General features: G+C 37.5%; 1 protein-coding gene across 2 annotated transcripts in view; it reads right to left on the reverse strand.

Moving 5' to 3' along the window:
* Positions 1-1,582: 1,582 nt before the first annotated feature.
* The window catches only part of CTDP1 (CTD phosphatase subunit 1), a 104,055-nt gene continuing 92,669 nt past the window's right edge, over positions 1,583-12,968 (reverse strand). For both annotated transcript variants that reach the window (XM_057424224.1, XM_057424225.1), the window contains exon 13: positions 1,583-2,630. In XM_057424224.1, coding sequence (XP_057280207.1) covers positions 2,489-2,630 — 142 coding nt within the window. In that variant the 3' untranslated portion in view covers positions 1,583-2,488. The remainder of the gene's footprint in view (positions 2,631-12,968) is intronic.

Consider the following 12,968-nt stretch of genomic DNA (forward strand, 5'->3'; position numbering starts at 1 on the left):
TTAAGAGCAGGAGTTGTTAAGAGATATCTGAGTAATCAGTGTCAAAGTTAAGAATTTTCAGTGTCATTCTGGTTGTTAGAGAACTGTTTGGCTTTAACCCTGTCAGCATGCTGCCTGATCCTGGGGCTTCTGTCTGCAGTACCAATTGCAGGTTTTGCAGCTCCCATAGAGGCAGATGAGTCTTCACTGGCAATGGACCCCTAGATAGATGCAGCTTGCAGTCTGGTGGAGAGCTCTTGCTCTGTGTTTACACAGAGTTTAGATGATATTTGGTTTAGTGAAGTACTGATTGCTTTCAGGGCTCTTCCCAGACACACACACACCCCACCAGTTGAATCAAAAGCATCAGCCATAAAAGAAAACTGGGAAGAGGATACAGCCTTTCACACTAAAAAGCTTGTCCGATGTTATGTGTATGAAATCACTCCACGAGCACTGTGAGACAGCTGCCATGCCAGGGACATGGCATCCAACAAGCAGCTTGAACCAAGGCGCCACATTGCTGAGCTAACAGCAACCTCCTCAGGTTTGCTTGCTGGCTGTGTTTACATTCAGAGTTTGATTGCTGCCACAGAGCTGCATGACTGGAAGAGATCATCAATCGGAACAAGCCTCTGCTGAAACCTGTGAAGTCATTTGCAGCATCACAGCAATCCAAAAAGTTGATATTATTTCAAATTATTTCAACTGGGCTTAATTTAAGAAAACACAAAAGGTACCCATAACATATTTAATATTTAATCGCAAGAAGTCATCTCTGATAGCCGGGAAGGCTGCATTTAAGTTGCTGAAAAAAGTATTTTGACTTCCCCTTTTACAAGCATTAGTCTTTTTCTTCAGTTACACAATGCAACTCACTCAGAGACATCCTGATCGTTTTCATGGACAGCTACAGCAGGCAGGTCACTGTAGACTTCAGCTATAGGGTACCTGTGTAAAAGTCCAAGAAGTTTAACATTTTTCCACAGAAAAAACTATTTGTGTCTTGTGGATGCTGACGTTGCATTCTGAAGTGGAAAAGCCATATTAACCTGAAAAGATTCTCCTATTTTCTCAGCCTTCCTTTTATTGCCATTATGAAGCTTTGAAAACTAGGCTCTTTTTTGAAAACTGGCTGAGATTCTATTCAAATATTCTCTCCGTTTTATCACCAAGTGGCAAAATTAAGTACTTCTGCACCAGAAAGTACTTCCTTTTAACCACGATGTCTGAATTTATGAGTCTTCTTTTGCAAATGTGTTTTAAGTTTTAAAAGGATTTATCTCTCCAGTTGCTAGCAGTTGGGAATAAACCATGGCTCTAGACTCAGAAATTCAATATCAGGGCAGTACTTCTTACAATACCTTCAGAGGCCAGTCAAAGAGACCCGAGAATATGTCAGAATGTAAGAGTTCATGTACCAAAAAAAAGGGAATCTTCTGAGCCAGTGTTTCTATTCTCTGTCTCAGTTACTTGCCAGGATCTATGAATTTGCTCTTGCCTTCAATGTTTTTCATTATTTTCATCAGAGTAAAAAAAAGCTACTATGGAAAGATGAGTTGTATTTGATGGAAGAAAATGAACAGGAAAGGGAAACAAAGCATACAAAATGAATTTTTATTAAATGAAAGAAAATCTGTTTTGTGGGTCAAATATGAAATAGAATATACAAAAACTTTACATCAGATCTCTTGTCAAAGAAATTAAATCCTACCTAGACTGAAGTAGCACTCGTTCTTTCCAAGACAACACAAATGGGTGAATGTTTGTTATGGCAATACAGGATCACACAGTATGCTGTGCTAAATTTCTGGTTACAGAGAAGAAAAGTTAAAAATCTAAATGATGTCTCTAAAGAACCCAACTATTCCACAAAGTAACTTGAAAACATGAGTTTTGATCATTATGTATTCTCCTTGAAGCAAATGACAGATGGGGTCAAGTGCAGAGTTCACCAAGCTTGCATATCACATTACCTGTTTCTATACAAATATAAATTGTTCTTTTTTTTTTTTTTTATTTTAAAAATCCTTTACACTTGATAGCATTTATTTGTGGAAAAGGATGACCAGTTCATCAGGTTCCTGCTGAACTACCCAGACAATTTCAACTCCTTTATCTCCTCCTTCCTTTTTATTTTTGAAGACCATTACCCATAAACTGCAGACTGGAATACTCTTGAAAAGCTGTTGTATGTTTAATCATGAATCTTTGTACCACTGTCCTGTATATGAAGGTTTTGCAGAGCTCCTAACATGTCTTTGGCATAGCACACCAAGTCCCATTTAATACTTTTTTTGTTTAAAAAAGTATATTTTCCTTTAATAAAACACCTTAAAAACATCTATTTCTGATTTTGTAAAATAATATGTCACCTCTTGTGCTGCTTTGCAAAATATACATACACATTTTGGAAAAACACTGAGTACTGACGTAAGAGACTCATCTGAAGTCCGATCCATTTATGAGAAGTAAAATATAATTACAGATTCCATCTTCTGCATGAATATCACATGAAGTCATTCAATTCAGCTTCGAGTGCTGCTGCCATTTCATCTGCTTCAGAACTGCTTCCTTCCTCATCTTCATTGCTGGATTCTTTACTGGATTCACTGGCAGCATCATCTTCTTCCAGTTTGCGCTTGTGACCCCTGGAATGGTAGACAGAGATGACATCCATGAATTGAGCTATCTCGTTGTATGACATGAAAAAAAAAATGGTATTAAAGGACTCGACTTTTTTTCAGGTCAAGATAAAAAGTACAGCATTTGCTTTTAAATGAACAAACAGTAGCTAGTTCACACATGATTTTTTACATTGCTTTTATTTACTGTCAGCTGTAGGTGCAAAGAACATAGTACTGTTAATTTTGTTTCTTCCATTCTTCTGAACAAAGACTGAAAACAAAGTTTAAGGCTGAAAATAATGAATTGATTAATTTTCCTCTTGCATCCCAAAAGAACAAAGAAATCCATCGTGTGAACAAGAGATTATCAAAATACAATTCTGAAATAGTCAAGTTCCTGCTCTTTTATAAAAATAAAACCAAAATGATTAACCAAATCTCACTACACCAGATTTATACTTTCATGTTTCCAAACACAGGGGTCTCATTCTTCCCATTTTATGTCTCTTTGGATTACAACACATTTGGATTACAGCCACATGTGTGGTTGCACAACACATTTCTTAGCATCTCCAGAAGCTCATGTGCACCATACCCTGCTGAAAGAATCATGCTCCTGGTTGTGAAAGATCTCCAAGGAAAATCTAATGCTTCAACTGGGACATAGCCATAAGGAAAAGAATCTGGATTTGTGGAATGCTAAAATCTCTTTTCCTTGCCAAAAGGGAATTTTATATCAGACATGTACTTCCGAGACAAAAATAAAGTTGAGACTTTGCATTGCACAGAATTCATAATGAGTTGTAGAAACACCTTCAAAATCTTTCCCTGATCATTTGATCAAATTTCAAGCAGAAAAATACATGCAAAGGGGGTATCTCTTAAGTAACTGTCCTTTTCATTGGTACGTGGGGTTTCATTAAGAAGAGGATGCATCTATTTGCTACTATGAAAAATTAATGAACTGATCTTTTATCTTGTAGCAAAAAGTAGTAACTTAACAATGGTTCCATTTAACTTCTGAGAGTGAAGAGAAGTAGCATATAGTAAGAAAGACCTTTGCTATAAATACTGACTTGAACTAAGTATATCCGAAAGAAATAAGTAAAAAAAAATAGTCAAACTTGAGAGCCTGTAAGCAACATTGAAATACAAAGCTATTTTTATTTATACAGACATTCTTACTGCCATTTTCCCAGAAATATTAATTGACTGCTTGATTTGTTGGTTGCTTCAGTGACACCTGACCCTCTTCTATCTCAGCTTTTCAGGGAGATGGACAAGGTGGGGTGCAAAGTCAGGACTGGAGACCGAATCAAAATGGGAAGCAAGCAGTACTGTATTCCATTGTTTTCCTTTCTGCTGCACCAGTGGGACGAAAAGATATACTGCTGCTGCTGCTTAGTGCTGCCTCACAATACGTTAGGTGGGCTTTTGCGTTCCGTATAGGGTGGTAGATGTAACACTCCAGGAGGTAAGGCTGAAGCCCTGGGATTCAATCTGGGGTCTAAATCCCTAACAAGGAGTAATGGGATGAGATGAACGCATTTCCTGAGTATTTTGCTATTGGAACTCAAATGTGGCCTGCTGAGGGAGTTACATGGCACTAAATGCAGCCTAATAAACAATCAAAAGCAGTTTCTCAGGCATAACGCCGATTTCCTAGCAGCCTACATTAGCATGCAATTCGGGGAAGGAAACACTCAAGACTAAAAATGCCCAGTTGGAAGAAATCCTGGCACACTTCCACTAAAAGCTATACACATGCATGATGTTTCACTTCATGATGATTTCAGCCTTCAGAGATACAGCACTATTTTAGGCATTAATGAGGCTATTAGCTAGAGAAAAGCTAATTGGGAATTAAAGAAAGTTGAAAGACCCTTACTCAGCAAAAGAAAAGTTGTGCATATTTAACAAGTAGTAGCTAAGTAGTATACATGTACTGCTGAGAAATAAGGACAGACAAGGAGGGCATCTATAGCACAATGCTCACGGCTGAAAACATTTGTATTCATCAGTTTGTAACATTGCATCTATTGAAACTGACGTATCTACCAACTGAAAAAATAAAATTGACAGTCTGACAGTTATAATTTACACATACGAATCACATACAACTGCAGATAATGATTAAAGAACATGGCAGGACAAGCAGGTTTTTAGAACCAGCCCAGATACCATGACCTTGCCGGGACCTAAATCAACAGCAAAGATCCCACTGAAAAAAGGTCTGTGGAGAAACAGTACCTCACTGCTAGCTGATAATTTCTTAAAAGTAAGGAACAGTTTCATTTACAAGATAATGAAGGCAAAGACCAGAAAATTCCTAATTTATGCAACAAAGCCACTTTTAAAGTTTAAATCTACTCAATAGCAACTATATTTCAGTGGGAACAATCAACAAAAAAATACAAGGACCTGAAATAGTCAGAATAACTAGTTAATTAAAGAATGGAGCACCAGCCTACAAAAAAACCTTCCAGAAAACTTTAAGGGACAGTCCTGATGTATTTTCATCCCTCATTCAATTGTATTAAACAGTACCTTTGGAAATGCAAAAGACTGAATGTCATCTATTTTGTCAATTCTTGTTCTTTCATCAAGGCTAGAATGACAGCTCTATTCAATCTACCTATGAAAACTTCCTCACTCATGAGGAAGAAAAAACCCATCAAAACCGAAAAGGAAAACACAGCTAACTATTAGTCTTCTGCTAGAAGACACAAAAAGTCTCTTGGGAATGTGAATATTGTTCTTATTAAGATATAAACACCTTTCACTATTTGTGTACTGTAAGCTGCAACTTTGTAGCTATTCCAAAAACATTTCAACGAGTATTATGAAATCTGATGGAAAGCTAACCCTGACAGAAGTATGGAGAAAAACATTAACATAGTGCTGCACTTTTTCTTTGGAAATTCAGAAAAGAGAGATTAACATTTCACTAATAATTTCTGTCTTCAGAGAAAAGCAGTATATACCCATGACAGCATATCTATTAACAGACAACTTGAAATGTGTATTTTCCTCATTATTTTGTGCCCACTCTTTGTCATTTCCAGTTTGAGAGCCATAGTGCATAACACTTTCGAGTGTAAAAGGTAAGCACATACAGGATTCTACCTTAATATTTACAGAAAATGACTCAGCAATATGTTGCAGGCTTCCATTAGCCTGATTTGCGTTTTTTAAAAGGAATTTTGCTTGACTGCTATTAAAACCCAAACATATGGGTAACAACTGAATATCTTTAACCTCACAAATGAACAATTAAACTTGGCAAAAGACTGAGTTTAGAACTTCAAGTATCTGACGACTCTGAGAAAAAACTTTTACAATTCAGGTTTGCCACTGCATTAATATTCTTCCTTTGTAATACCCAATACTAGGAGGCCTACCAGTTCATGTGATGGAGAAATCTTTTAAAAATATAACTACATTTTTAAAAAACATGTATTTACATGAATTATTATGATATTTGACTAAACTACACGTTGAATTCAACGTGATAGTAAAAAAAACCCAATTGCAGTTCTACACGTATAAAAGTTATTTTTAGGAAAATTTAATCTACAGAGTGTTAATGTGAAATATACTTAGAGGTACTCCAAATAAAGAGACAGGAAGAGAAGACATTACAAACTTGCAATAGACCACAGTGTATACATGTGAAAAATAGCACAGGAAAAACTGAGAATAAAATCTGTTTAGCTCTTGATCTGCCACTAAAATATAATTGCAAATATAACTAAAGGTTGAATGAAAACTTCATTCTTATAATTTGAATTCAAATCTAGTTCACTGAAAGAGCCATAGGGAACAAATCAGTTTAAAAAGAAGTCCAGTATTAGTTGCTTCTATTATCTTAAGGCCTTGATTTATAGTTAGCTGAAAATAAATGATGTTGGAAACTCCATTTTTTTCCTATTAATTGAAAAGCAGATTGTCTCTGGTCTGTTTTGCATCCCAATGGCACCCTTCTAAGAAATACAGTGCTACATTAAAATAGAAACATCTAATAAACAAAGGGCAACATAACCCTTGTTTTAAATAAAGCAAACCTAAATCTTTTCCAAACTTTAACTTGAAAAACAAAACTATAGCAATTTTGTAAATAAATGTTCATGCATACTTTAAACTCCACATACCCACAATCGCCATCCCTATTCCGTTAAGGAGTAAACTCCAAAATTATTGCAAACTGACCTGATTTTTTTTCAATAGCTCCTAAAATTGGTACAGTAATGAAGTAGAGTCTGCAGACTAAATGTGTTTAGTCTTTTATAAGAAATCAGCTTACATCATAAATCAGGACTTAAATTTCGTACCAAATACAGTCAAGTTACTCTCTAATGAGAATACTCAAATAGCAGCCGCAAGCACTCTGGAAGGCAATGGTTTGAAAAGGGGATTTTGAAACAGCTTGCTGCCTTCCAACAGCATTACAACCCTATGAGAATCCCTACGCGGCCCCAGGCACACCTCTGAAGTCTGACATGGAAGGTCTGTCCCAATTTCCACACACACCTGGCCCACAGCTTTCTGTAAATTCCTTCCATAATGGAGAAAGGCTGATTCTGAGTTTGGTAATGCAACAAGAATTTGACTTCCTTGCACTGGAATCTGACTGAGAACAATTTATTTAGATGAACTACTTCTGTGGAAATACGCTTCAGTTATTATGAATTAGGGCCAGTAAAGCAGGAAAACTACTCCTCAACCAATTTTAAAGATGCCAGCCCAGTACTTGACTAACAAGGTTAAAGGATGCGAGACCTGCGAACACACAGACTTAAATAAGTGTTGCGAGCATTAATACATTACATAGGGCAGACAAAATGATTCAATTTTCAGGGAGATGTTCCAAGTTATGCAGTTTCTTAGCAAAGGATACATGACAATATCTTTCATGTACGTTTGATACAACAGTGAGCAATTGTCCATTGCAAGCTTGTAAATCTCAGGTGTCTACCCTCTGGCAATTTGTCTCAAACATCTGTGCAGTAACACTGAATTTTCTGTCCTCCCTGGCATAGCACACTGCCAAGCACACAGCCTTAAGAGCAATACACTGTAGCCCCATATTGGCAAGCTGCAGTCTGAGCTTTTACTTTACACTCGTGCTATGACAAACAGGACAATATTTAGTGTAGCAGGAACAAATGCCAGCCACCTCACATACTTCCTCAAGAACTCATCCAAGGTTGTCTGCGGGATTACAGGATGATCCAGAAATCTAACATGCAGAAAAATGCAAAGAGAATGTTTACTGCACAGCCATGGCGTGCAGAAAGAGACCCTGCAGTTGGATGAGCAGCATGCTTTTAATGCTCTTCACCATAACATCTCTGCAGAAATCTACCAACTCCAACTGACAGCTCCAAAATGTATTTTAACTAACACAATGCTAAAGTGAGATCTAATTAAATTCTGTACAGCTTCAGTGCCTTGCTTTAAGAGGTAGCAAACCTGCACACTATTCTGATGGTGAGAAACTATACTGGCAACTTGCAAAACTATTTTGACAACAGCTTTATAGTTCTCTGAAGCAAGCACTCAACATATACCTAAGTTGAAAGAAAGTTTTTAAAGTCAGGAAGGAATATAAATTTTAAAATAAATTCAGAAATCACTCTATTGTGTCAAAAGTGGTATTTTGTAGATTCTGCTAAAATCATCCATTTGGCAAGTCTGTGTTTTCCTGGCATTTAGACCAACAGGGAAGTTTAGCAACAAAAAAAAACAAACCACTCCAACTCATTGAAAATGGTTATGTCATAACAATTAAACATTTGCTTGGAATATTTAAAAAACAGTGTAGCAATAAAGCTTTAAAACAAAAGCCTGCACACTGAACTAATTTTCTCTGCATTGAACTAATTAGGTACAGAGAACAAATAAACCGGATAATGTAAAACTGAAAAGTTGAATCTACAATTTTGCTCATATACTTAAATCAGACAAACAAACTATGCGTCTAAACTATTACTTGTTATTTTATTAACTTTAAGTTGCTTAAAAATAATCCCAGTAGTTGTTATAATAAGACATTTACAACATGCAACATTGACTATTTCTTCAAAAGGCAAATGTGACAGTTGTAGTTTTAGATCATGTAATAAAGGACTTGTAGAAGACAGCAGAAAATTAAACATCCTTTTCACTATGTAGAATGCCAGACTGTTAACCTGGCACTCGCATAATGGAAAACGCACAGAGGCATATCATCTCTTAATCTTATTGTAAACAGAGACACCAGATCTATTTACCTTTCCTGAACAATCTCATCCCCTTTCTAAATGACTGCCTTTGAATAACCTCCCAACACGGGAACAAGCCAATATTCAGACAAAAAATACATGTCCATCAACATACCAGTATTTTTAAAGCTATACCAAGCTTCTTTTGTTTGAACTGAGTTCTCTCTCCAGCTTCTTCTAGTTTACAAATATTACCCATTCTGACAACAGATGTCAGATGGTATAGATTTATAGTTCTGTAGAGATTCTGGGTAGCTCTGCGAGGTCATAATAGGAGATATCAAGGATCAGCAGTGAGCTAAGGAAGCTTCAAGACTTCCTTCACCAGTGCCTAATGGCTACAGTAAAGCAATTCTACCTGGATTTGGTTTGAAAAAAGTCTTTTGAAAATGGTACCAGTCACATTAAATTCTGTTATAGGAAGCACTGCGTATTCTCAGCGATGAAGAATAATGTTCTCACTAGAGATCTAAATACAAGCTATTGCTTTAAAAATGGAGGAACGCAAGAATAAAATTAATGTCCAAAGCTGGCAAAAACGTAAGATAGGCAATTTAGAAAACTATAAATTACATCAAAATAAGGAGTTGGAAAAGAAACAGCATCTGATTTCTCTGAGGAAAGTCAAACTACCTTCATTTTTCTCCCAGGTGGCAGTACCCCAGTGCCACCATAGTAGAGTACAGCTATGGTTTAAAGACCCAGTGCTGCAAAGTAATATTTGAAATTCACCTACTCTGTCATCCTGGTCAGTTTCGCCACCATCACTCAAACGCTGAGAACGTTCAAGATGCGTCATTGGGCATCTTAATGACTAAAGATACAATTTAGCTCATAACATGCTGACTGTGCTAAGCAAGGAGGCTGGAAGTAGGAATTTGTATTCTCTTACTTATGCGGTGACTTTTAAATTAGATACAGATTATCTTAATATGTACGTTAATAAATATGTCACTGAATTACTTTGAAAGCTAAGATGATTTTGTCGAAGCTTTTAACTCTGATTTCACTAACTCTTCTATTAGTCATTGTTTTCAATGAATTTTTGAGATTAAAATTCAAATAGCTAAACCCAACATCCTGCTAGGATGTTCATTCACTGAATAATGGCTTTCCTCACAAGAATGTTAACTAAGAACATCTCTGTTTCATCATAAAATATCAGAAATAACACAAAATACATTACCAACTCTGTATGGATAACACTCCATCTCCACAGGAGCACAAGAAAAGACTTAAAATCCCTTTAAAATGTTGTTCTTCAAGCAGGTAAAATATGAATATTCTTTCCATGCAGGTATATTCTTTCATGAAATATACTATCTCCTGCCACAAAAAAACCATTCCCAAACAAGGCCAGGTTGGATGGGCCTTTGAGCAACCTGGTATACTGGAAAGTGTTCCTCACCACAGCAAGGGGCTGGAACTAGGTCATCTCTAAGGTCCTTTCCAACCCAAATCATTCTAGGATTCTACGATTTAACTTGGATTTAACCAAGTGAGTACTTGGTTTATTGGCTCTGCTGCCTGCCTAACCGTGTGGTAAACCACGTAAATCCTCTAGCAAAGGAAGCTGCCCACTGTCTTTCTAGTCCTCTTTTAATGAGTATTACCTTATTATGCAGGTGTTGGGGCATCATAGCTATTGTGAGGGCGTGGGTGATACTGTGCTACTGCTAGGAACATGTAGTGGTACCAGCCATGGGCTCATATAAAGTATGACTCTCAAGTTACGTAGATATTTGGATTCACACAAGAGATACATGTGAAAATGTGTTTCTCAGGGCCCCAAATGACTACTGAGAGTCCTAGTGCTTCAAACATTTAACAAAAATTAAGACTGCAACAAACTGTTCTCTTTCTAGTTGCTGAGAATGAGATAGCCACACTGGTGCAGGGACAGGAGCAAGGTCCGACATGCTAGGTAGGGGTCTGACTGGAAGAAACACCACACACTTCCTCCTGCATGACCTCTGGAATAAAATCACTTTGCAGGCTTTCTCCACAGCTGAACTGTCTGAAGCAGGGACTTAGATATATTCCCTGCTCTTTTCTAGCTTGCACAACCAGGTTACCCTCGTTGGAAGGGATAGTGCATGTGTGCAGCCATGGCAGAAGGAAGCCTGGCCCCTCCATACCAGGACTTTGCAGGCAGTCTAGTCCCCCAAGCTCAGGTGTGGTTTACCCACCCTCGTTAATACCTTAAATACTGAAAACCTTCTTGTCAGATTTTCAGGTATTACTATTCCAGACACAGCAGTCTGAAGTGAACAGCAACATCAGCTGAGAGATCCGTCTCTTATATTTGTTGATTGTGCCTACAAGCTCTTCAGGTCCTCTGCCAAGTAGGAATATATTTTGTATGAGCATTTAACATGATCTGGTTTGTCTGATGGATTATATCACTGTAACTGGCAAAATAAATACTGTAATATATTCAATTTAGTTTTCCAGTAAGTACTTCCAGGGATAGCTAAAGGCACACTCAAGCCACAGTGGTAGTCTGAGAAACAGCATAATGAGGCTCTGAATCAGAGGTGTTCCCTTTAGAGAACAGGGACCCCTTCTGCACACCAGGGTGACAATATGCTTGAGCCACACCACAAAGAACACTTTTGCTGCTGCAGCATCTACTGTGGAGTGAGGAAATGAAAACATCCATATTCTGGTTTTCCCATGCTTGGCTGATAACAATACAGGGACAATTCTCCACAATCAGGTTGATACAACAGACTTCTGAAGTAAGTTCAAGTTTTCCACAAAACCTCATCTTGTTTTTCCCTAGGGGGAAAGACCCAGTAGGAGCTCTAACGATTTACAAACTACTCACAAATGGGAAGATCTACCCATTTTAACTCCTGTTATACCTCCCCCCACCATTAAGAAGTAGCACTGCTCCTCTTCTACCAGCATCTTGGCATATGCTTCAAGCAGGCCATTTAGTTTTGAAATACGCTGCTGTTTAGCCGCCATTACAGACTTGCAAGGGGTCAAGATTAATGCACATTAGCTGTTATGTGAAATTTAAATACTTTCAGAATTCATTAGGGAAACTAGTTGTTGTAATATATCAGCTATTTTTCCTGATCAGAACAAAACTGCCTTATAGCATTCCTGTTAACATCCTAGGTCTCAGTAGTGGCACAGAATGAAGGATTAAAAACCTTCGCTAACAGTTGCTAATGTAGTTCTTGATTTTCTTACTCTCAAGAGATATTTAGATATCCATATATCTTATTAAGGAAAAGCATGAATTGTTTAGTAGTTATAAATTGCACTGATGCATTCAGCCTGACTAAAGGAAAAAAAGCTGCCTAAATTACCTGAGGGCCAACCCTAGGCTATTCATCAGTCTTTAAGGCAGCTTTCCCACTGGTATGTAAACTGAAGCACCATGTTACTAGTTTTCCTCACCCTGAACTTCTACTTTGTATCTTCCTTCCCTGTCTCTATTCCTTCAAAGACACAGATGGAACCAAACCAACATGGACTACTGAAATGGGGTAGTGGCGGTAATAAGTTCTTAAATATTCATCCAGTGCTGGGGGAACTGTACCACTTACGCGAGTGGGAGCAGGATACTGGAGCCTGATAACGTTAATCGCTCCTTTGGAGAAACAGGAACAACTCCAAAACAATCTGACACTTAAGAGTTTCCTATCTCTAGATCTCATCAGAGGAAGGAACTGTCCTCTGTGTGTGGCACAGGTGCTCTGAACTCAAAGACACAGTGAAATACTTTTCCTACTCCTCCTCTTGTGAGTGAACACTAAAACTTAGGTTTTCAAAATCCACTCAGGTTTCTAAGTCTGGCACTCTGGCAATCACAAAAGCCAAGCTGGAGCTGCTGATTCTACAAGGTGGCCCTTAAGGAGATCAAGTCAAGAACTTCCAACTCGTTTCCTATTACCCTAGTTTCCTTCAGTCTTAATTTCTCAAAACTTAAATTGTACTCTTGGCATTTTTTGGATCTAGGTAATACCTAAATATAATGTTTCATATCTAAATATAATGTTTCACACAAAAACCACCTCTCTCAGCTGGGCTACAGAGCAAGATAAGATAATGTACTCTTGGCATTTTTTGGATCTAGGTAATA

This window comes from Pezoporus wallicus, unplaced genomic scaffold (genome assembly GCF_028554395.1).
Source record: "Pezoporus wallicus isolate ANWC-B61680 ecotype Strahan unplaced genomic scaffold, APGP_CSIRO_Pwel_v1 contig_5485, whole genome shotgun sequence".
Lineage (NCBI taxonomy): Eukaryota > Metazoa > Chordata > Aves > Psittaciformes > Psittacidae > Pezoporus > Pezoporus wallicus.